The sequence below is a fragment of the Electrophorus electricus genome, chromosome 12 (assembly GCF_041902795.1).
Source record: "Electrophorus electricus isolate QZ-2024a chromosome 12, ASM4190279v1, whole genome shotgun sequence".
Classification (NCBI taxonomy): domain Eukaryota; kingdom Metazoa; phylum Chordata; class Actinopteri; order Gymnotiformes; family Gymnotidae; genus Electrophorus; species Electrophorus electricus.
Window position 1 is genome coordinate 2,043,730 of NC_137508.1, and position 21,609 is coordinate 2,065,338.

General features: G+C 40.7%; 2 protein-coding genes across 12 annotated transcripts; both read right to left on the minus strand.

The window, feature by feature from the left end:
- Positions 1 to 138: 138 nt before the first annotated feature.
- Positions 139 to 15,162, minus strand: kdm2aa (lysine (K)-specific demethylase 2Aa). 10 transcript variants are annotated; one of them, XM_035531543.2, is made up of 22 exons: positions 14,914 to 15,162; positions 9,691 to 9,829; positions 9,119 to 9,197; positions 8,811 to 8,857; positions 8,362 to 8,540; positions 8,111 to 8,217; positions 7,834 to 7,927; positions 7,512 to 7,665; positions 7,258 to 7,373; positions 6,865 to 6,991; positions 6,456 to 6,685; positions 6,036 to 6,113; positions 5,619 to 5,870; positions 5,078 to 5,194; positions 4,878 to 4,964; positions 4,429 to 4,587; positions 4,030 to 4,056; positions 2,489 to 3,651; positions 2,205 to 2,368; positions 1,881 to 2,027; positions 1,518 to 1,733; positions 139 to 1,355 (listed from the first exon to the last, which is right to left on the minus strand). In XM_035531543.2, exons 1-22 carry the CDS (start codon positions 15,028 to 15,030, stop codon positions 1,174 to 1,176), a joined length of 3,981 nt encoding a protein of 1,326 aa, XP_035387436.2. In that variant the 5' UTR covers positions 15,031 to 15,162; the 3' UTR covers positions 139 to 1,173. The 10 variants fall into 10 exon arrangements, 9 of the variants coding, with proteins under 9 accessions (XP_035387436.2, XP_081580288.1, XP_081580290.1 ...); XM_081724162.1 differs by having other exon boundaries at positions 7,252 to 7,373; XM_081724164.1 differs by lacking the exon at positions 14,914 to 15,162 and adding an exon at positions 13,342 to 14,459 and having other exon boundaries at positions 7,252 to 7,373.
- A 1,248-nt stretch (positions 15,163 to 16,410) lies between these two features.
- Positions 16,411 to 21,598, minus strand: stx3a (syntaxin 3a). 2 transcript variants are annotated; one of them, XM_027000498.3, is made up of 11 exons: positions 20,928 to 21,285; positions 20,192 to 20,263; positions 20,003 to 20,102; positions 19,699 to 19,773; positions 19,393 to 19,463; positions 18,822 to 18,930; positions 18,575 to 18,648; positions 18,208 to 18,342; positions 17,866 to 17,976; positions 17,445 to 17,534; positions 16,411 to 16,974 (listed from the first exon to the last, which is right to left on the minus strand). In XM_027000498.3, the coding sequence occupies exons 1-10, from the start codon at positions 20,955 to 20,957 to the stop codon at positions 17,457 to 17,459; spliced, it is 855 nt and encodes a 284-aa protein (XP_026856299.2). In that variant the 5' UTR covers positions 20,958 to 21,285; the 3' UTR covers positions 16,411 to 16,974; positions 17,445 to 17,456. The 2 variants fall into 2 exon arrangements, 1 of the variants encoding a protein (XP_026856299.2); XR_014126313.1 differs by lacking the exon at positions 16,411 to 16,974 and having other exon boundaries at positions 17,510 to 17,534; positions 18,119 to 18,342; positions 20,928 to 21,598.
- Between the last annotated feature and the right edge of the window lie 11 nt (positions 21,599 to 21,609).

Here is a 21,609-nt window from a genome sequence, read left to right on the forward strand (position 1 = left end):
TGCATTTCTTTCACCTTTTGGAACAATGTTACTCTCTTCCAGTAGAAAAAGAAAGGAAAATGCATCTACATCTTCAGTTGTAAGATGTTTACACACTGAAAATGAAACTGCCATAAATAACTCAAAAGAAACAAGTACTTATACTTGGCCACAAATCTTGAATGAAGTGTGGTGTTTATTTTCACTTTTCTTGCAAAAAAAAAAAATAATAAAAAATAAAATAAAATATTGCTACAAGCTGCGTTAAGACACTGCTTTTGAAAGAAAAAAAAGGGGGGGGAAAGAAAGAAAGAAAAAAGATGTACACTATGAACAATCCAGCAGATCTAAAGGGAGGAAAATGCTTTGCACAGGAGGAAACAAACAAGCACAGAAGATACATGAGAACGCAAACAGCAAAAAAAAAAGGCATTTGTGCTAGGTAGACCCTGACGACACTCTGTGTAGTAGAGCAAGTTGGTGAAAACATACAAGCAGAAAGAGGAAGCCAAAACCTCAGAGCTTCAAAAGGCATGAAATCAGAACATGTCCAGGACAGAAAAGAATGAGGGGAGAAAAAAAAAAAGGGGGGGGGGACGTGTATTTTCATATGCGAGGCCATTTGAAGTAGTAGGCTAAAGTAATCGAAGATGAGTGTATTTTCCATTGGCAAGTGCTTGCCATTTTCTCCTCTGCACTACAGATTTTTGTAGGCTAAACATCACACATTGCACCATGCTTGGTTTCTTCCCACCCCACCCAACCCCACGTTAATGCTGGTTTACAACATTCATAACGAGGTTTATCCGATACAGCGTGGTTTGTGGCACCATTTTAGAACCTCTTCTTACTACCCTCTACTGTCAGGCTGCTCCTGTTCATCCATGGAATCCTAGTTAGTTTGGATTCACTACATTTTATTTCAGATTCAAGTGCATGAACCTTGCCATCTTCTTTAGAAGTCACTTTGAATAAGCCTAATGCCTGGTCTCCCGCTAATCGTACTGCAAAAAAGGACATCACACTCTCCATCAGACTCTGTGTTTTCATCCTCTTTCCGGGGCGCGGCCTCTGTCCATCCGTCAACCCTCCCCACTGGACTGTGTGAGGGAGCTCGAGTCTTGTCGGAGCACTGTGATGGAGCCCGTAGAGCACAGCTGTGTGAGAGCACATTTGTATATCTGTGTGTGGGTGTTAAGATATTCTCTGAATAAGTTTGTCTTCCATCAAGCAGAAGAAGGTACAGTAGGAGAGGTCAGAAATGAAGTTCTCGCAACCAAGTCGTGTCACACCCTTACAGCCCCGCAAGTCCAGTAGAGTGAGAGCAGACAGGCGCTTCATGTAGGAGAGACAGGCATCTGTAACCTTATTACAGCCTAGATGGATGGAAAAGACATTGGAAAGCAACGTTAGAACCTTTACCACAGAATTCATGGGGGAGAAAAAAAAAAGCAAAAAAAAAAAAAAAAGCCAAGTCCTCTTTTCATACAAGTTCCTGGGGCATTAAGTCCTGTGGACAAAGCTGAGTGTTGGGGTACCTGCGAGGCTGATCTCTCGGAGGGTGTTGCGCATGTTGCAGCCACTGGCTGTGAGTATGCTGACTGACTGATCCGAGAGGTCACGGCAGTGAGATAGGTCCAACCTCCTCAGCAATGGCATGTGTCTGATTATGAGTCTCAGAGTGGAGTCGCTCACTTCCAGACCTGATAACCGCAGTGACAGTAAGCCTCTCAGCCTGCTGCGGTTTTCACTACCTGAAGAGTCCAAGACAGAGACATTAAACAAAAATGTCCCAAAACAAAGTACTTTTTCCCCTTCTGCATGTTAATTTTAATGCTTATAAGAGATGAGTGCTTGTGCCAATTTAGCATGCCTACTAAAACATAAGGTGTGTGTATGACCTGGTGGAGTGACAAGGTCTCTGAGATGAGAGTCTTTGATGCCCTCAGCCCAGCACAGGTCCAGAGTGCGCAGACAGGGGCTACTCTGAGAACTCAAGCCTGACAGACATGACGATGAACAACCTGACATGACCAGATCTTTCAGACCTAAGATGGAGAAACTTATCAGTTACATGAATACCATTCAAGTCAAATATACTGGTTTAAACACAAAAGGCAAAATGGGGGGGGAAAAATGTATTCCATACAAAATGGTGGAGTGTTCAGAAAGCGACCAGGTACTAAGTGACATGTGGTTGAGGAGCTTCAGTGTACTGTAGACACCTGGTAGGTGGTGGATGAGCCAGGTGATCTGTTTCTTGGACACAGGCGTCCATGAGAGGTCAAGTGTGACGGGCTGTCGCTTGATGATGGCCGACAGAGCCTGGGCACTGAGGGAGCGGCACCGACTAAGGTCCATATGAGCCCACAAACGCTTATCAAAACTCCTACAGGGAAAGAAGCAGAATGATTGTGTCAGAACAAGAGAGCAACAGAATGAGGCCAAGAATGAATGAATGAATAAATAAATAAATAAAGACATGGAGACACCTTATACATCTACTCACCATTTATACCAGGCCTTGCAAACCCTCATGCACACAGCCAGTTCTGTCCGGCTCAAGTAGCGGAACACAGACACCCACACTTCCTTCTCACAGCCTGGCTCATTCCCCACATCCCGGAAGGAGGGATGAGAGAGGAGGGAGGGGGGAGAGGTGCTGGTGGCGGCAGGTGGGGGAGGAGGAGGGGAGATAGAAGAGCGAGAGGATGTGGAAGAAGGCGAGGCAGTATCCCTCTCTCGGCTGTCATAGTTGGAGCCCCTGTGGCGTGTGTACCGGCTGGGCGCCAGGGCACCTTTGGGCTGGGAGAGGCCATTGCCGGCATTGAGGGAACTGCTGCCATTTTTGTGGCGATACTTGTGGAGGGATTTGCGCTGGACAAAGTCAGCAGTGCCAGGAGTACGAGGAGACATGGCAGCCTCAAGTTTGGGTACAATAGAGCCAGGGTCACGTTTGGCCTTGGGGGGGCGCTGCAGTGTGACTGTCAGGTATGACCCATTTAACAGGTCATCGTTCAAGTCAGAGACTAGCAATACAGGAGGGTCAGGTTCCGAGTCAGAGTGGTTCTCACCCTCTTCTTCGTCCTCTTCTCCTCCATCGTCCAGGTCCTCCATCTCTTCATCTTCACCATCAAAGTCCCGTTCCTCACTATCCTCCTCCTCCTCTTCATCATCATCATCATCATCATCCTCATCCTCATCATCGTCGTCATCCTCTTCACCTCTGCGCCGTCGACGACGGGAGCGGTGCTCCTTTCCCGACCGGCTAATGTGCCCATCATCATCACTTTCATCCTCTTCTTCCTCATCATCTTCCTCATCATCGTCATCATCATCGTCGTCCTCCGTTTCATAACGCCTCCGCTGCATTCTGGACCCTCCTCGTAAACGAACACGCCCCCCGCGCTCACCCCTCACACCAAGTCCTCGCCTTATTTTCAGGGAGGCCGAATTAGTGGCCATGCCACTGCCCCCTCTGCGGGAGGAGCCTCTCCATACACCCCGCCTACCATAACTACGGCGAGTGGATGCCCCACCCCTCGAGTGGAGCGATATCTTTCTCCTTCCATCTCCATCCTCATCCTCACTGCCTGAATCATCTCCCCGCTCCATTCCATGTCTCCTGTAGATTTTAGCTACACGAGGATCCAGTGAAGAAGACTTGCGTTTCTAAAGACAAATGAAACAATTCAGCCATCATATGGACACGTCTCCTCCATGACCCGATTGTCAACTATGAGAAGATTTATGCACACTATGATAATTGGAAATATCTGAAAGTAAGTAGTAATTATTCTAAAGTCAAATCACATCTCAAATGTTTGGTTTTTTTTACACAGAAAAAACAGACACTGCTGAAGATTAGAAAAACTAAATCTGAAGTCAATCTTGAAGCTTTCTAGGCTTTTAAAACGCTAAATCACCAAGTGTAACTCTAACCTACCCTACTTTTTACAATAATTTTCAGAATCCAAAAAAAGGGTAAAAATTCAGAAAACAAGTTGAAGTTCGAGGCAAATTTATTTATTCCTTAATTACCATACTTACATGCATTTTGCCTCCTTCCAATTTCATCTGTAACAAAACCACAGAACCCTGTTTAATACAGACCCTTTCAGTTACCTCTGTAGTTAAGTCATTCTCAGTAAGTGAGAAATCAAAACATGCTATAGACAGATAGCTGATTTTAATGCCCTCTCCCCCCACCAGTCAGTCCGAGCAGCGATGGGGCACGGGATGACGATGAAACAGGGCAGGGAGGGAGGGAGGGAGGGAGGGTGAGAGAGAGAGAGAGAGAGAGAGAGAGAGAGAGAGAGAGAGAGAGAGAGAGTGGAAGCAACAAAGTAAGGACTCGAGAAGAAATAAAAGCAAGAGAAAGAAGGAACGAGAAAGGGAGAGCGGGCGTGCGTGCGGCAGCAGTGGCGTGAGGAAGGCGGAGCCTCTCACCCTCTTCCTGAGCCGCTGCTCTGGGGCCAGCACCCGTTTCCGTAGCGACCCGTGGGAGAGAGAGGAAGGGGGCCGCCCGACCCCGTGCCACGCCCCGCCCTCGCCCCTTAGCCCCCCCGACCCCTCCTGAGCCATGATGTCATCACCACTGCCCGACGACTGACACAAACGGGAAGAAGTATTACTGTTAACCAGCATGTGGTGTGTGTGTGTGTGTGTGTGTCTGTCAGAGGGACAGACACAGTCACTGTTACTATCTCAAGGGCATTTGTTTGTATAAAAGATGACAGTATAAGTTATCTATATAAAACATGTCATCAAGCTCAGAGCAGACACTGCTCGTACCTGATGGAATGTGTGTACACACATGAACTCAAGGGCCTATTCTTTACCTCAGGTCATGGTGTGCATTGTGTGTGTGTGTACACGTTTGTGTATTAACGGGTTACCTCAGAGTCTGTATCTTTGCCCATAACACATTTGGGGCACTCCCAGCAACTTGGCAGATCTTTGTTTATTACACCCTCTCCAGGTACCTAGTATAAATAAGTGCAATGCAAATAAATACAAGTCCAATAAAATTAAGTGGGAAGAAGGGAAAAAAATAAATTTATTTATTTTTAATAAATCACATAACGGATGCACGCACCTTTAGGCAGCCTGGGTGAGCAATCTGAGCACAGTTGGAGCACTCCATGAGCTCTTCTCCTGTCTCCTGGTTCCCTTCCTCACAAATCTCACACACCGCTGAGAGAGGCAGACCAGGCTGCAGGAGAACAGAAATTACAACATGTCTGATGGCTTTTGCTTAAAGTTTAATGGTGGTGGTAAGCTGTTTAATTAGTTTCTCTCCATCTCCTTACACTGCGATATGTAAAGAAAAGAAGAAAAAAAAAACCCATTCTCCTCCTTCATTCAAATCTCTATTGCACTGCTTACATTCAGTTCACCAATATTGAGGACCATGTTTGCATTTTCTGACATGGGGGGGGGGGGGGGAGTTCTTTAGAGTACATTATGTTTACACAAAGCACTGCTGCACATGCATAGATAGCCATGAAGGTTCTAACCCCCCCCACTTGTTGAGCTCCTCATTTAGCCATATGCTGCAGCAACTGACAAAAGCAGAGACACATTTCCATTCTCCCCTCATACAATAATAATGGCAGATAAGAAAACAGCTCCCTCACAGCTAGACATTGGCGGAGGACGCAGGTCTGCTTCAGCTTGCCGGGGCCACCAAACTTCTTCATGTCTCTGCAAAAGTTGCAGTCACCACATTCGGTGCGCAGACATGCCTCGCATCGCTTACAACGTACGCGCCGGCGCCGAAGCACCGACATGGAGGAGGCTGGCTTTATCGGCCGTGGGATGATGGGCGTGGTGGCCAGTTTGGGACGCCCTACTGGAGCAGGGGGAGGCGGAGGCTGGTACCAGGACGGCTGCATGGGCAGAGGAACCAGATTGTGGGGGTTGCAAGGGCAAGAAAAACAAAGGAACAGAAAAAGACAATTAACATTGGGGTACTGTAAATCAACATGACCTCTTTTTACAGGGAGAAAGATGCTTTATTAGTTCATAGTTTAGAAGGGTAACAATTCTCTTACCCTCTTAGGCCATTTAACAACAGGTCTTCCAGTATATGAGAGTTTGGGGATATCATTAGCATGTTCTTTAAGTAATGCCTGAAAAACACATTCACCATTACATAAGGACAAAAGAAGAGTAAGCAAAACATGAATACATGCCTTTTATTTACACCCACTCACAGACTGCCATACCTCATACATAATGAAAGGCTCCAGGAAAATCAAATCTGATGTTTTTAAACTGCAGTTGATCTTTAATATATATAATTTTTTTTCTGAGCAAAGATTAACCAAAAAAAACCCTTTTCTGATTCACTGAAAGAAATTCCAACAACATGATGGTACACTATAGGAAGCAGTTTCAAACATGCACACATAGTAATGACGATCTGCATCAAGAGATTTAAACTATGCCAGAATGCTTCTACTGAAACTCACACGTATGTCATGTAGCAGAGCCGGGGCATTGTGTATCCCTGCAGGAACACACTTCTTGTGGGACGGGAGAGCCTCTAGCCTCCCCAGCAAATTCCACAACCCCTCCAGCTCAAAAGGTGTCAGGTGAACTTTGACTCCAGGCCGACTCGGAAGAGAGGAGGCATCATCTTCATCCTCTTCCTTTGCATGTCCATTGAGTGTCTCGCAACTGGAGAGGTCTCGTTTGAGGCCTGTAAGAAAGTTTCACATCATTCTAGACATTCTTTGTGGAAAATATGGATTAAAACTATACCTCATATATACCTGCTACATATCAGCATTTATATCATGCTAATTAATCTGAACTACATTTCATTCACCCATAGCCAGACATGCAATTTTAGGGAAATGTTCTTGCTGAAATACCAACCGATGCCCAAAGAGTGTTTCTGAAATTCAGGGATGAGGTAGGACGTGTTGGTCAGACTGTAGAGATAGCGCTCCAGCACATACCAACACATCTCGTAGTAAAAGGGGTAACGGAACTTAGCTGGCACCTGAGGAGGTGGGAGGGAAAAGTGAAGACAGGGCACTGTGAGAACTATATCAATTTGAAATAAAAGAATTCTAATTTTAATTTCTTTAACAAGTTCAATAGTACAACTATTTTTATAACTGAAATAAAACAGAACTGCAGTAGGAAATGTGTGACAATATTAAAAAATGTGATACTGTTGTTAATCAAACAAAAATCATTGAGAAATTTTCAATCGTTTTTTGTTTTGTTTTTTTTAAAGATGATACAAATCTCCCTGACCCTCACCCGTGTCCTGTCCTCAATGCTGTTGATATTGAGCTGCATAGGGATGTTAAAGCTATGTAGGAAGTTTCCACCAAAAACAAGAGTGTCCACAGGCGTATACACTGCATGAATCCAACCTGCATGATCACACATACACAAATATTGCCAGTCTGTAGAAAACACTAATATTAAACTGACATTTCTAATTCTAGATATGGATCTGTGTAACCTTATTAATATTCAGGACTGTCTTGAGTGCACATCCATCCCCTCACCTGATGGGATAATGAATGTGTAGCCCTGCTTAAGTTCAATTCTCTGGCAATCTGTGACTTTGTCGCCAAGGAAGAGGTCTCCTTGTTTCCCAGACAACACCCAGTTCTCATAGAGCTCCAGGTTCTGTGGTGTGGGAGGGATTAACCAGAATACCTGTGGCACAGAAAATCAGCCATTGGCACATTGGCTCACTCAGTTGCAATAGCTCTCACAGATATTTTAATACCTTTTTTTAGACACTCAGCAAAGTCTTATTAGTAAAAGTGTCATCTCCATAAACATAAACCTGATTTAAAATAATAAAATTGAATGCTTGCTTACTTTGCCTCCTCTAAGTATGTGGTACCACACAGACGTGCCTCCAAAGTCTATGTGGAAATCTGTATAACAGCCCTGCACGCTCATCAGACAGTACCTTGACAATGTAACAAGTAAAAAAAATAAATACAAATAAGTGTAGAGGCAACATGAACAAAGAGCAGGGAAAAGCAAAATTACTTTTTTATTTTAATATACATTTATGGTATTTCCCCAGTAAAAAAAAAAAAAAAAAGTCAGTAAGGCACCCAGAGACTAACCAGATGCAATGCAAGCTTACTTTTGTACTTTAGGGTACTGCATATCTATGATTGAGTTAGTGGAGTCCCTTTGCCTTTCCTTTAAGTGTCGTGGCCACATATTGTCCACCCAATCAATCATGTCCACCTGAAAGACAGCAATGATCAGTACTAAATCAGGACAAAATAATATAAATGTAATTTATTACATACATATAAATCAAGTTTGCAGTTGGACATGAATGTACAAACCAGCAGACTGAGTTCTGTGTTAATGAGTGGAGGTACTAACCGTGGCTGGTCTGTTTACTAAATTTTCTAATTTGGTGTGGCTAAACTCCAGGCTGATGACATTGTACAGTTTCTCTCTCTGGGATGGTGGAGTCTCATAGTATCGTCTCCACTGAGCCATTGACATCTCAATGCCCTTCTGAGTGGCTACGTCCATCACATCTATCACCCGCCGACTGCCTGCCATACAGAGGGAGAGGGTTCTGCTTTCTCATATTAGCATTAAAAGAAATTCTTCACTCAAATTGACCACAACAATGACCTCCTGGAGTGTCTAAACAACATGTCTGGCTCTCCAATAGTGTCCATTCTTTCTCAATATATAACATCTTGAACTGTTGCTTCTCAAACATGACTTTCTACTTCAAGACAACAGAACAGAGCAGGGGAAAAAAAAGCAGAGATGGAGGACAGGAGACAAAGCCATGTGACAGGAGGCTAAATCCTTACCAACAAATATCTTCACATCATTCACACTGAAGTCTGGATCTGGCATCCTAAAGAAAGACAAGAAAATTAGAAATAATGCAAAATTAAACATTTTGAAAAAAGTGGGTCATGAACAGATGCAGAGAGAGTCTGATTAATTCATTCTTTTTTTCCCCCCATAGGGAGCAGGTTCTGGTAACTTATACTAGATGTAAATCTGTGCTGGGAGACTGAGCAACTAAACAAAAGGAAGAAATGCGTTTAGCAATTTACTACAGTGAAATCAGAGGGTAAGAATTCTATTATGAATATGTGACAGGATACATTACTTGAGTCCAAGCCCATCTGGTCTCTCAAAGATAATTGGGTCCCTCAGTCCACCTCTCTGGATATACTCAAACGTGAAATCTATACTCAAAACACAATGCAAATACACTGTATACCAAGTAACACACTATAGACATAAAACACCCCCCCCACACACACACACACACACACCACTGAGTCATAATATACAACAGTGCACCAAGAAAAACAACCAATTGTTTATATTAAAATGCCTCTTAAAGATATTGTCCAACCAGCAGCTTACAAAGACACTATGGAAGGCTATTAATTGTTATGCATTTAAGGATGAATAAGCACACTGCAAAAATTAAGTAATTTTATGGTAATCAATTAATTACTGGTACTTTAAAGTTTTGTACAAAAATGGTCTAAATTAAATTAGATTAGTCTTTTTGCCTAGTAGTCAACCCAAATGACATGATTCAGAGCCTGCTACAACAACAGAAACCAACTCTCAACAGTGAATACCTGCACTCTTTACACATCCTTGCTTTTCTTATCTACTTGAGAAATTTATTGGCTTTTGGTGTGGTACTGTCAAGTATAGACATACCTTTTCCCTCCATGCGTTTGACCCTGTCAGAGCTGAAGCGGTCACTGTGTAGTTTCTCTTCCAGGTCAAAGGTCCTTTTCCCCTCAATCTCATCATCAGAGATCCCATCATCATGATAACGGCGGCGTGTGCCCGACCGCTGGGAAGAGGAGACAAGAAAAATGAAAAACATATTAACATTCATCTCCACTGAAGTCATTCAGTATCAAATCATACAGTGAACACAACCCAAGAACCATGACCTATTGTGAAGTTACAATTTGATTAAAAGCAAAGAAAAATGTGTATTTATACATTGGTTTTCCCATGTTTCCCCTAAAAACTCTAGACAGCAGAAAAGCAGGCAACTTGTACCATTTTCATCGCAACACTACAAGGCCACTGTGAGGCTGGAGTTGATAGTGGGGATTGAGGAAATGCTAGCCTAAATCTGTATTTGTCTGACTCTACTGACTACAAAATAAATGTAAAAAAGAGAAGGGGAATTGCTCTGCATTTTAGAGTTATTCTGAACTACAGCAATCTTTGAATTCATACTTCTTTTGGCATCACTGAACTGAAATAAAAATAAGAGCTTTCAATGAGCGAGAAAGAATGAGAAGTTAAACAAATATACAAACAAACATTCTAATACATCATTGCAACAGTGGATACCATGGTAAGCATACTGCTGCTTCATTCATAGCAAAAATCCCATTGACCTCAACCACTCATTTTTGGTCACTTTCGGCCTAGTCAGCCTGTTCGTGCCTCTTCTATTTTTAAGGGAAAACAATAGTGTTTTAATAAGGTAAATAAATCTCTTTTCTACAGTCAGTTAAAATGCTTGTTATTTTTATGTTAAACAGCAAACTGTATTAACTACAGAAGGATGTGGTGAATGTACATACTGGTCCAGGAATTGTCTGAAAAACATCAAAAGGACTACAATGTCCTCAGTATAGGAAATAATACATCTTTCAATATCCATGACTATTTTGGCAATTACTGTAACAGATGATTGATCTGTGTCTCTTCCCCCCCCGAATGAACAATAAGGATCCCCACCATGCCTTCAGATCTAAAGTGTCTCTATGGTGATGGTCCACTACTGGCCAATCACAAGCCTATTTTATCACTGTCGTCACAGTCTCAAACACAGAGGCAAGGGGGGGGGGGGGGAGATCAATAAAAGAATCTGGGCATGACTCTGCAACATCCTCAGACATCTTTTTATGACTGCTAATCCAAAAACACCAATGGCAGCTATGCTGATGTTGAAAGGTTTTGTTGGAATAATTACAAGGTCCACTGTTAATCTCTTATAAAAGTACATACATAACCATTTATATATAATGAACTAAGCAAATTAAGTCCTTTTCTAGAAGCCTTCTATAACAAGCCCCCCCCCAAAAAGATGGCTATGCATTCTTCACCAAATCAGTAACATTTGCCGGATGACTCCGTCAGTAAGTCAATCAAAACGTATCAATATCTCAACTCCACCTCACTGTCCAGGTGGCAAGTAAATCATCTTTGCCCAAGCACTTAACCAAATCATCCTTTGTCTGACACTTATGAGAACCACTGGCACAGTTCCAAAGATATAACCACAGCTATGCTTAGCTATTCTTTAAGAAGGCAGACAATATTTTGCAAAATACTGCAGTCTTGCCATCCTGTGCCATGTGAATAGGCCCGCAGACCTTACCATCCATCACAGCACTTCTACAAACTATAAAAAAATAAGTAAATTCTGTCCTTCCTCTACCAAAGCTATTCACATTGCACAGTTCAGTGATCATGATCAGAGTGGACAGACCTAATGGGAGGTCCAGGAACACACTGTTCTTACTTAAGGAAAAAAAAACAAAACAAAAAGGTAACTATACATCAAATACCACCTTATCATTCGACAGGACAATAATGGCTTTATTATGCAAATGTAATGTAAAGAAAGACACCCTGACTACATGAAGTCAATCACATACAGAAAATGCAAAAATCAAAACTAGAAGAAAAAAAGAAAATGCCACCACCACAGAAAAACAAAGAACAAAAAAGAAATAAATAAAACTGGAGCACTGCAGGACAAGCTTGGCAAACGAGCCCATCTAAGCCATCTGCCCCCCTTTCTTTTACTGCCCTTTCTAATATCTCTCAGGCCTGAGACTGCAGTGCGCCTGGATGTAGCCCTTGTGGAGGGCAATGAAACACTACACACCTCGCACCTTCAGTGTCACATCTTCATCCCCCTTCTTAATCTTCCTCTTCCTCCCTCGCCTCTTCAATATGCCTCCATCTAAAAAGGTCAATGCTTCCCCTCTGGTCTCCATCCCTGTGTTTTTTTCCTCGCTTTCTGTGGAGAGACCTGCAGTCTGTCCTCCTCTTGTTATCCTTTTGCCTCTGCAGTGTCCCCTCCCTCCCACTCCCCAACCCCCTCCGTTTCTGCATCCCTGCTCACATGGTCAGCTCAGCCAATCAAATCGCCCTTACTCTACTCCCCATCTCTCTTCAAAAATAGACAGAACTGCTCACAGCCTGTACCACCTTCCATCTCCACATCACCTAACTTGCTTGCATTCATTTGCAGTCATTATTCCCCCACATCACATTGCAATTTTTTATATTAGGTTAAAAAGGCAATGACAAATCTAAAATAGTCATGTTTTTTTTCTTTAACAATTAATACAAAATATACAGTGCAGTGAGGATACAAAGTATTTGACAGAGTGGACTGCAACATGTTGGATGCCAATTCATTTAAAAACACGAATGAAAGAACATATGTTGGTAAGAACCCCATCTAAAAGGGTATATTAGCAGAGTTTCATCATTAATGGAACCAAAGTGATCTGAACAGTTGTTTAATAGGCCAGTGAAAGCATAAAGGTAGCGAACCTTTGGTCATGCATTTACTTACAAACAGAAATAATAGACATACACAAAAGACAGTAGTTTTGTTTTGGGGTTTTTTTTGTTTTTTTACATGAATTCATAAAGTGTAAGCAGGTCCAAAACTTCAGTTTGTGCACAGAGGGAAAGATCCTGTCTTGGGGATGCTTGACAAATCTGTGGTATACTGATGCACTGGGCTATGAACATTTACAGACCAAACTTACAGTACAAACACCACCACTGTAAATTTTGTAATGGCACCTTTTAAAGTATAACAGCTGGGTCCAGTTTGACTATACAAGACTGCACAAGAATACAGTACACTTCAAGTTCTAACATTATGTGGTGCACTTCTTTTAGTCTGTTAAACACTGAAGTCCAATACCAGTAGTGTTAATGGCTGGATATATAATGGCTGTTAATAAGCTGGACAGTTTAAAAAGTAAAAGATGAGATGTGATTAATTCTGAACAAGAAACTGTAGCCAGATGGCTTTTAAGATTATTTAAGGTCACACGTATTTCCTGTTATTGAAATGTGGATTAAAGCCTAACTGACAATGCTAAACAACAATTACTGAAACAGTAGGTTAAGGAAACAAATGGGGAACATTTAAGGCAAACTACTATGGCGATTAATTAAACCAATGAACTCATGGCAAACAAAATCTAACAAGAAGCGATGAAGCTAGCTAGCTTTATTTGTAACAGCAACAGCTGGCAAAACGATTCGGATAACTGGATATGTATTTTCAGACATATTAAAGCTACCTACCAGTCGTTTGCTGTATCGTGGTTTTGAATCTTCCATGTCCAAAGACAAGAATAATAATTCCCACAGATAAAACACCAACTCGCGTCTACACTTGTCAACACTGAGGAAAGTTGAATAGGGGCTAAATTTTAGCTAACGCTAGCTAGGTTAGCTAGTTAACTAGCTATCTTGGTTAGCTAGCTAAATACTTTGTGTCTGAACACGGCCAAAGACAGGAACGCATCCACCAACTTAAAATAAATAGCTAGCTAGCTACGGCTAAACTGGATACTTAGCTAGCCACCACTCGGCTGAGTAAATAGTTTTCCAGTGTCAGCAACGTAACGTACGTTTGTCAGCTTGTTAGTGTTTAATAGCTTTATTTAACTTTCCTTAGTTTATAGACAACCTAGATACCTTCTAGCTCGATAGCTAGCTAATAGAGATTACACGCAATTTGCCATAGTAACAAAAGATTTTTGCAGTCACAATCGTTTCCACAAGGAACTACACGGACCCCATAAGACAGCTAGCTTACCAAGCTAGCTATGCTAGCTAACTACCCTCCATTAAAGTGGAGCATCGCGCGATCAAAACAAACCGTCTTCGCCGTCCAGAAAGGCTTAGCTCGCGCGACGTCGTCAACACAGAACGCCGAGCGGTTGGTAGAGCGGCTAGCAACTCGCTAGCTAGCACTCATAACTAGCTTTCGCGATATCGTTTTACTTCTACAGCTACTGCGTCGGAATCTTGTCCGTAGAAAATGTCTTGTACAGATGTTAAGTTAAACACGTCAATTTGGTGACTGTATAAAACGTGTAGCTAGCCAGCCAAGTTAAAACAGGAAACTACATTAACGGAACAAGCTTGTTAGCACTAGCTCCAATTCTGAGCGTATAAGTTCTACGATAAATTGAATGGCTGTTATTATTTCTAACGAACTTCGCTAACTTAGCATCAGAACTCCCACCGTAAAATACTCCAAATGTTCTTCTATTAATAACACGTGCATTCCCAGTATCCTTTCTTTATCTAGTTTTCAGTACTGAGGGAGATATGTTGTTTGGGCAGCTCCTCTATGTGAATTTACGATAAAGTTAAAGTGGTGAACCATTCGCCGCCATTTTCAAATCGTTATAAAAACTCCACCGGCCCTCTTAGAAAGACACGCCCACTCGTAATTGTGCCCCAATTACAAGCAAGTGCGACATACTTGGTACAGTTTCGATAGGTTAACAAACATGTCAATCTAGACCATATACTACAGCTCATCCATAGATGCCCTCGCCAGTATACGAAGGTCTCTAGATCACTATTGTGCAGATTGGATCACAAAATAGTAGGAGTTAGTGGAATGAACCAATAGTTGAAGAAATTGCCGAAACAACTGCGCTCTCATTGATGGCGAAATTACGTCGATCAATAAAACGTGCACCTACTGGCTTCAAGCATATATAGTGTTCATGACCAATAAGAAAATACATATTCCGCAACGCGTAGTCAGGTCAAAACGTGACCACTGTTCAGCACACTTTAGAGATTTATGACAGTAGCTTCAAACCTTTACTTTCCAAACTGTTACTGATATCTTACCTTCGCTCTGCCAGAACATGAAACTCCGCCGCTTATAGCAAACAATTCCATGTTCGCAAACGAGTGCTCAGTCGTGTGGAAGAAATTAAAAAAACTCCCTTCAAATAGGCAAAACATCCAAGACTCAAACTCATGTCATAATATCCCCAAAGCATTTGACGCAGTTTGGTCTTCAATCCAAAACAAAGACGCAGAGTAAATCCACTGTATTCCTAACTGCTGGTAAGTCCGCATGGCCGTACTGCTGATGCACCGACGGGCGTATATAACCAGGAAGTGATTGTGGATTGGGCGACCATGTGAGTGGCGGCGTTGATTGGCTTAGACGTGTGCGCACGAGTTAATATCGAAATTAGATAGAAATAAGGTTACTATAATTTAACAAGTGTTGGATGATGATGATGATGATGATGATGATGGAGTTTGATCTTTTCCCCAACTAAATAATTATACACGTAGATTGACAGTTGTTAGCGTGATATCATTATTAATCAAGTTCAGACTGCAGACGTGATACAAATGAGAGTAACGTAGTTATTTTACACAAATGTGCTTAATGTCCCCTGTAATTAAGAGTTGCATTTTATTGTATCCCAGATCCGAAACTACATCGCAGAAGAACAGATCCCAACTATCACGATTTCTATAATTTGTCTACAAATATTAAGTAATAGCTCATAGACCAATAACTCTTTATTAAATTTCACTTAAATTCAAGAATCACTTTAATTATACGGCGACTTTGAACAGAGGTGATAAATAAAACCCAAAATAAACCCCAAAATAACCCTAGCCCTAACCCTAACCCTTACCAAAAATCAAACATTCACAAACAACAGCGCTTACATGCAGTCTTATATATTATCGGAAGAAATACACACAAACAAGTGGAACAGAGTAACGCTTTCACTATCAGAACTGGGTTTTTGCGTAATTTCTGAGGATGTTCATTTGCACAATAATTAACAGTACATTAATGACTTTTCTCGCCTTTTATGTGCAGCAACGGTGGATTGGTCTGAGTCTGCCATATTCTAATAAATGTTTAAAACACACACAAACACACACACACACACACACACACACACACATATATGTGTGTGTGTGCGTGTGTGTGTGTGTGTGTGTGTGTGTAGTATAGATTCTGTACATTGCTTTTACCATCAATGATGCTGTTCTCTCTACCTGTCACCTTTATAGAATGTAGTTTAAATATCATTGCTATAGCTAAAATGCCAGGACATATTTGCATATTTATTATTTGTCCATATTCTATTATTGATCTGTATTCCTGATATTTGTAGTCCTTCTTTTTTATTTTGTGCTACAAGTCGTTATATTGATTATCTTCAAGCATTTCAGCGTACGATTGTCGTCTGCATATTGTACATATAACAAGTACAGCTACTGAGATCTAAGCAGTCCTTTTGTTCATGATTTAAATGACAACGGGAAAAATCGCTACGTTAAACAAAAATAAACCATCCGTGGGCCATGTTTGCATTTCATTTTTATTTACTCTTGCAACTTTAATAGTTGTTTTTTTTTTGTATAAGTGAACCAAGCGACTATATTAAAGACTGAAATCTGCATGGTTCACGGAAACAGATTAACTAACACTCATTTTGCGCAAAAATGAGATCCATTCAAATCAACAATACAATAACTAAACACGAGACATACGCGCCCCCTACTGGTAAATAGTGATATGGCATGAGTTTAAAAAGTAACATTGAATAAAATAATTTACGGTTTCACATTGAATTCCTTTATCTTATAAGAACTTGCTTCTAACGAGTCAGTCGAATTATGCTTGGAGAAAGTGGTTGACTGTTCATTTAAGAACTAATGGGATATACTGCAAATCTACAAAATATGCGTGGACAAAGCTAATGGAAAATTTAGGACAACAAAGAAATGAAATGAAAACAAGAAACATAATCTAGCAAAATGTAGCACATATAAATAGAGGGAAGGAAGGAGACCCTGGGAGTCAGAACTATCTCTTGAGTTCTGACTACTCCGACCCAACTTGCTTTTTGAGGTAGGTCACCTGTTCATCTGAACAAAAGGGAAGAAGTGAAAACAAATGTAACAATATTTTGTATCAATAGTATACCCAAATGATCTCTTTTGGTGCTCTCATCTTAAATCTCTATCACCACCTAATATATATATTAAATTATATATATATATATATATATATATATATATATATATATATATATATATATATATATATATATATATATATATATATATATATATATATGTATGTATGTACATATATATATATATATATATATATATATATATATATATATATATATATATATATATATATATAATTTTTTTAAACTTGATCAAAGACCTCAGCATGTTGATTGATAAAAGGGATACCAGCACCCAAGAAGCACAGTACAAATTTCTCTTTACAAATTTAGAAGCAGATGTTAATATTGAGACACAAAAATATATTTATGAACAATGTCACCTAAAGTATAGCATAAGGTTGAGTCTTATCATTTTACCTGGCAGAATTCCTATTTCACCCAGCTGTAGACAAGGGAGAGGACGATGACCGCAAGAATGACACAACACAATGTTATCATCATCTGTTTCTGTAGTGATGGATCATAGAAGTCAGTGCAGAAGACGGAGGAAACACAAGAATAAAAAGAAAGTTGTGGAAGTGACAACATAAAAAGAGAGGAAGGATGATAGAAAAAGAGATACCAGGTGGAGAATAGATAGAGGAGTGATTTTTGTATTACAGGGAGGCAGAACATGCAAAAGAACAAAACAAAAAACCAAAAAAAAACATCTTGTTAAAAGAAACAAATGCTTAATAGTAATTAGGTTGTGAAAAAATTCAGTTGTTGCTTCAAATTAAAGAAGGATGAAATGGCACAGATATGGTAAACCTGTAAGAGACTTTATTTCTCAGTTTACCCTGCGCGCTTCCTTCTGGAACTTGGCAGCCTTTTTGGTATCGGCCACTGCTCTCTCCACAAAGCCCACTGATTGATCCATGTTAGTCTCAATCCTGTCAATCATGCTTCCCTATACACACAAAATAATTAACCATGAAAAAAATGCAATCAGTAATTTATAGGAAAAAGTACACAGTTACATGAATGTGGTACTAAAGCTATCAAATCTGGTGAAAGTTTCATAACACAAAGATAATCATAATATGACATACCAAGTATTACTTTAAACTGTCTCTTTAAAACAATGATCTTGCTCCCAGGAAATGCAAAGGTGTTCTTGTCTGCTGCTCTTTCTGGGTACCTGATTCTCCACCAGCACTGCAATGTCCACAAACATGTCATGGAGCTCCTTAATGCTATTCTCCAGACGCATGATGTCTTTGTGCCTTGCTTCAATCTCACTCAAGGCCTGCTTGGAGATGCCTGAGGCCATAATCTACACAAATTCAAGGAAAGGTCATTTGAATTATCTAATAAAAATGAATGCGCAAAAATGAAAATGCAGCAATTAAAAAGTACCCTAACATAAAGATACTGTAACAAGAACACACACATAAACACGCACATGCACACCACACACACACACACACACACACACACACACACACACACACACACACACACACACACACACACCACACACACACCACACACATACACACACACACCCCTGCTGTGAAGACAGCAACATTCCCACCATCCAGCATCTCCTCCAACTCCTCATCAGTAGTGTTTTTACCCGCTGTGGGACACAACAGGAAAAGCTTTTATAAAATACTAGTCACTCAGTGCCCCTGACATTTTAGAGATATATATATTATACTGTGTATTGCACAACAATCCTTTGTGTTTTTACCCGATGTCTTCAGTTTAACCTACCACAGATGTTCTGGCTTTCATGTGTGTGTGACTCACTGATCTCTAGCTGTCTCTGGATACGACCTTTACTCTTCTCTCTGAACTCCACTTGAGCTTCATTGTACTTGGTCATGACATCCACAAATTTTCTTCCTAGGATGGCATGCTGGATGGGGTTGACAGAGTATGACAAATGTATGACAGGAAGATTGAATCAGTCAGTATGTGTTGGGCATTTGAGATTTGGGACAGGTGCTGGGGTACCTGAAATTTGGCACAGGTGCTGGGGTACCTGAGATTTGGGACAGGTGCTGGGTTACCTGAGTTTTGGGACAGGTGCTGGGGTACCTGAGTTTTGGGACAGGTGCTGGGGTACCTGAAATTTGGCACAGGTGCTAGGGTACCTGAGATTTGGGACAGGTGCTAGGGTACCTGAGATTTGGGACAGGTGCTGGGTTACCTGAGTTTTGGGACAGGTGCTGAGGTACCTGAGATTTGGGACAGGTGCTGGGGTACCTGAGTTTTGGGACAGGTGCTGGGGTACATAAAATTTGGCACAGGTGCTGGGTTACCTGAGATTTGGGACAGGTGCTAGGGTACCTGAGATTTGGGACAAGTGCTGGGGTACCTGAGACTTCTTTATCCGCATATCAGCCGAAAGTCTTTCCTCTGTGATTGATTCCAAGCTTTGCTCAATGCCTGATGAGAAAATCTAATGTGGGTTACAATGATGAAGCCAGTCTCTTGTACAAACACTTCTGAATTTCGCCTTAATGATAAATTTTTAAAACACTGACTACATCTTTCAACATAAGATATAAACTCCAGAAATTACATTAAGGTACACTAAGGTTTGCATGAGATTTAGAACTTTCGCATTTACTAAAGTGTCTTATACAAAACCATGGTAGAGAGTTCGGTTATAGAAACTCGCTTTTGAGTTTGTAGCGTGCATTGTTGGCTAATTTCTTGATCTCATTGGTGATGGCCTCTATGTCATCTTGTGTCTCTGAGAAATCGATAAAAAAGATGAGTGAGAAGGGGAAAGCACACAAGGTGAGATGGTAAATGCACTGAGTGTACATGCCCTTGATTTGAAATTTATGATAAAATTTCTGGAGTGAATGATATAGACAAGAAAAAAAAAGTACATGGAAATATGAAAAAGCAGAAAATAATAAAATAAATCCAAACCGAGTGTGACAAATAGATAGTGAGAGATGATAAGCGAGGCTTACTCTGATCTGAAGTAGGTGCAGAAAGGATGACAGAATACAAGTGTTTTATTTCAGTCACATTTGCATCAATCTTGTCAATACTGGTGCGGATCTCTTTAATCTGACAAAAGAACACACACACGTGCACACATACATAAATAATGATATATAATGTCCAAGGGAAAAGTCTATGTGAACATATTAACATACCTGAGCAAAAAACTCATCCATGAAATCTTTCTTTTCCACCGGGATCTCCACATCAAGAGTTTGATCGGTCTCCTGTTATAGGATACACAAGAATGTAAAAATCCAATACAAGCCTACCATGTAAGCCTACAGTGTTTTAAAGCAATCAAAGGCAATATCCTAAATGTGTGTGTGTGTGTGTGTGTGTGTGTGTGTGTGTGTGTGTGTGTGTGTGTGTGTGTTATAATGATATTCATCTTGAATGGAAAACACTGAAACCTATCAAAGAATATGTAATGTAAATAATGTAAAAGCAAAGCACTTCCTCCCTGTTTGACTCCCGCTGCGCTGTCTCCCTGTATGAGTTTTACTTAAAACAGGATGTGAGCGTTACAGATGCGTGACGTTTACATCACAACCGAATAACCTGATCCACGTGCACTTTCTCTATTTCTCTAGTCAGCTCGCGTGAAAACCGCACAACGCCTGCAGTCGTTTTGGCATTTTGCACACTGCAGGTACGTTTTAAAAAGTGTATTATTTCTCTTATGGTTCATCCATAGAGCATGTTTGAATAATTTGTCTTACTACAATTGAGTCGTTTCATTAGTTTAGATTAAAAAGACAGCGTCTGTGAATTAATGTATTTAGGATCCTGTAGTACAAGTATAAAATCCTTATACAAATATTTCAGTTTACCATCGTTATATACATCAGATCATAAACATTCTCTTTCCGACAGGTCCGTTCTCCTCACCTCTTTCAGCTGCGCCAGTCGGTCCTTCATCTTGTCGTACTGTGCTGATAGATCTTCTAGGTTCAAAACACTAGACTATAAATGAATCCAAAACGTCCTGACAGGAAACCCGAGCCTAAAGATTAATCACATATCCTGAATTTCCAAACTTCAGACTGATTTTTACAGGGCGTACTTTGTAGTATAGCACGCACTATGAATTTCACATAAAATGTCTAAGTAGTTTGCAATATTTTATTCATCGCTAAATAAGAAAAAAAATAACGTCTTCAGACTAGTAGTTTTCCTAAAGCTGTCCTCTCAGGACGGATTAGAGCAACAGTTGCGCGCTGGGTAGATAATCTCCCTCTATCTTGAGCCTTCTTCATCTGCGGCACACATTATGCCTCAAACTATTATCTTCCAACTATGATAATACAACTGAGGCCCGCGCAATAGTCTTTATTTAAACTTTTTTAATGTTACAAATTTGCCAACAAGTTCAACATCAGGACTAATCTAAATGAAATGAAATGAAATGAACGCAGTATTTAGTTCACGATTTAGTAATTAGCGATGTGACTGCATTTCTCGCAATAGCAATCAGATTCCAGTCTGCCAACCAGACGCATGTCTGCAAATGCATACAATTAAAATATTGTCATGATGCACTCCAGATACAAGACGCAAAACTGCTAAGTGT

Coding starts and splice junctions, on each gene's coding strand:
- stx3a (XM_027000498.3), bottom strand. CDS start 20,957: ATGAAGGACCGACTGGCGCAGCTGAAAGAG. Junction 20,264..20,927: donor GACTGGCGCAGCTGAAAGAG/GTGAGGAGAACG, acceptor ATCCTATAACAG/GAGACCGATCAAACTCTTGA. Junction 17,535..17,865: donor TCCAGAAGGAAGCGCGCAGG/GTAAACTGAGAA, acceptor CCATCACTACAG/AAACAGATGATGATAACATT.
- kdm2aa (XM_081724162.1), bottom strand. CDS start 15,030: ATGTTTTGCCTATTTGAAGGGAGTTTTTTTAATTTCTTCCACACGACT. Junction 8,858..9,118: donor CCAGATGGGCTTGGACTCAA/GTAATGTATCCT, acceptor GTCTTTCTTTAG/GATGCCAGATCCAGACTTCA. Junction 1,734..1,880: donor AGACCTTGTCACTCCACCAG/GTCATACACACA, acceptor TGGACTCTTCAG/GTAGTGAAAACCGCAGCAGG.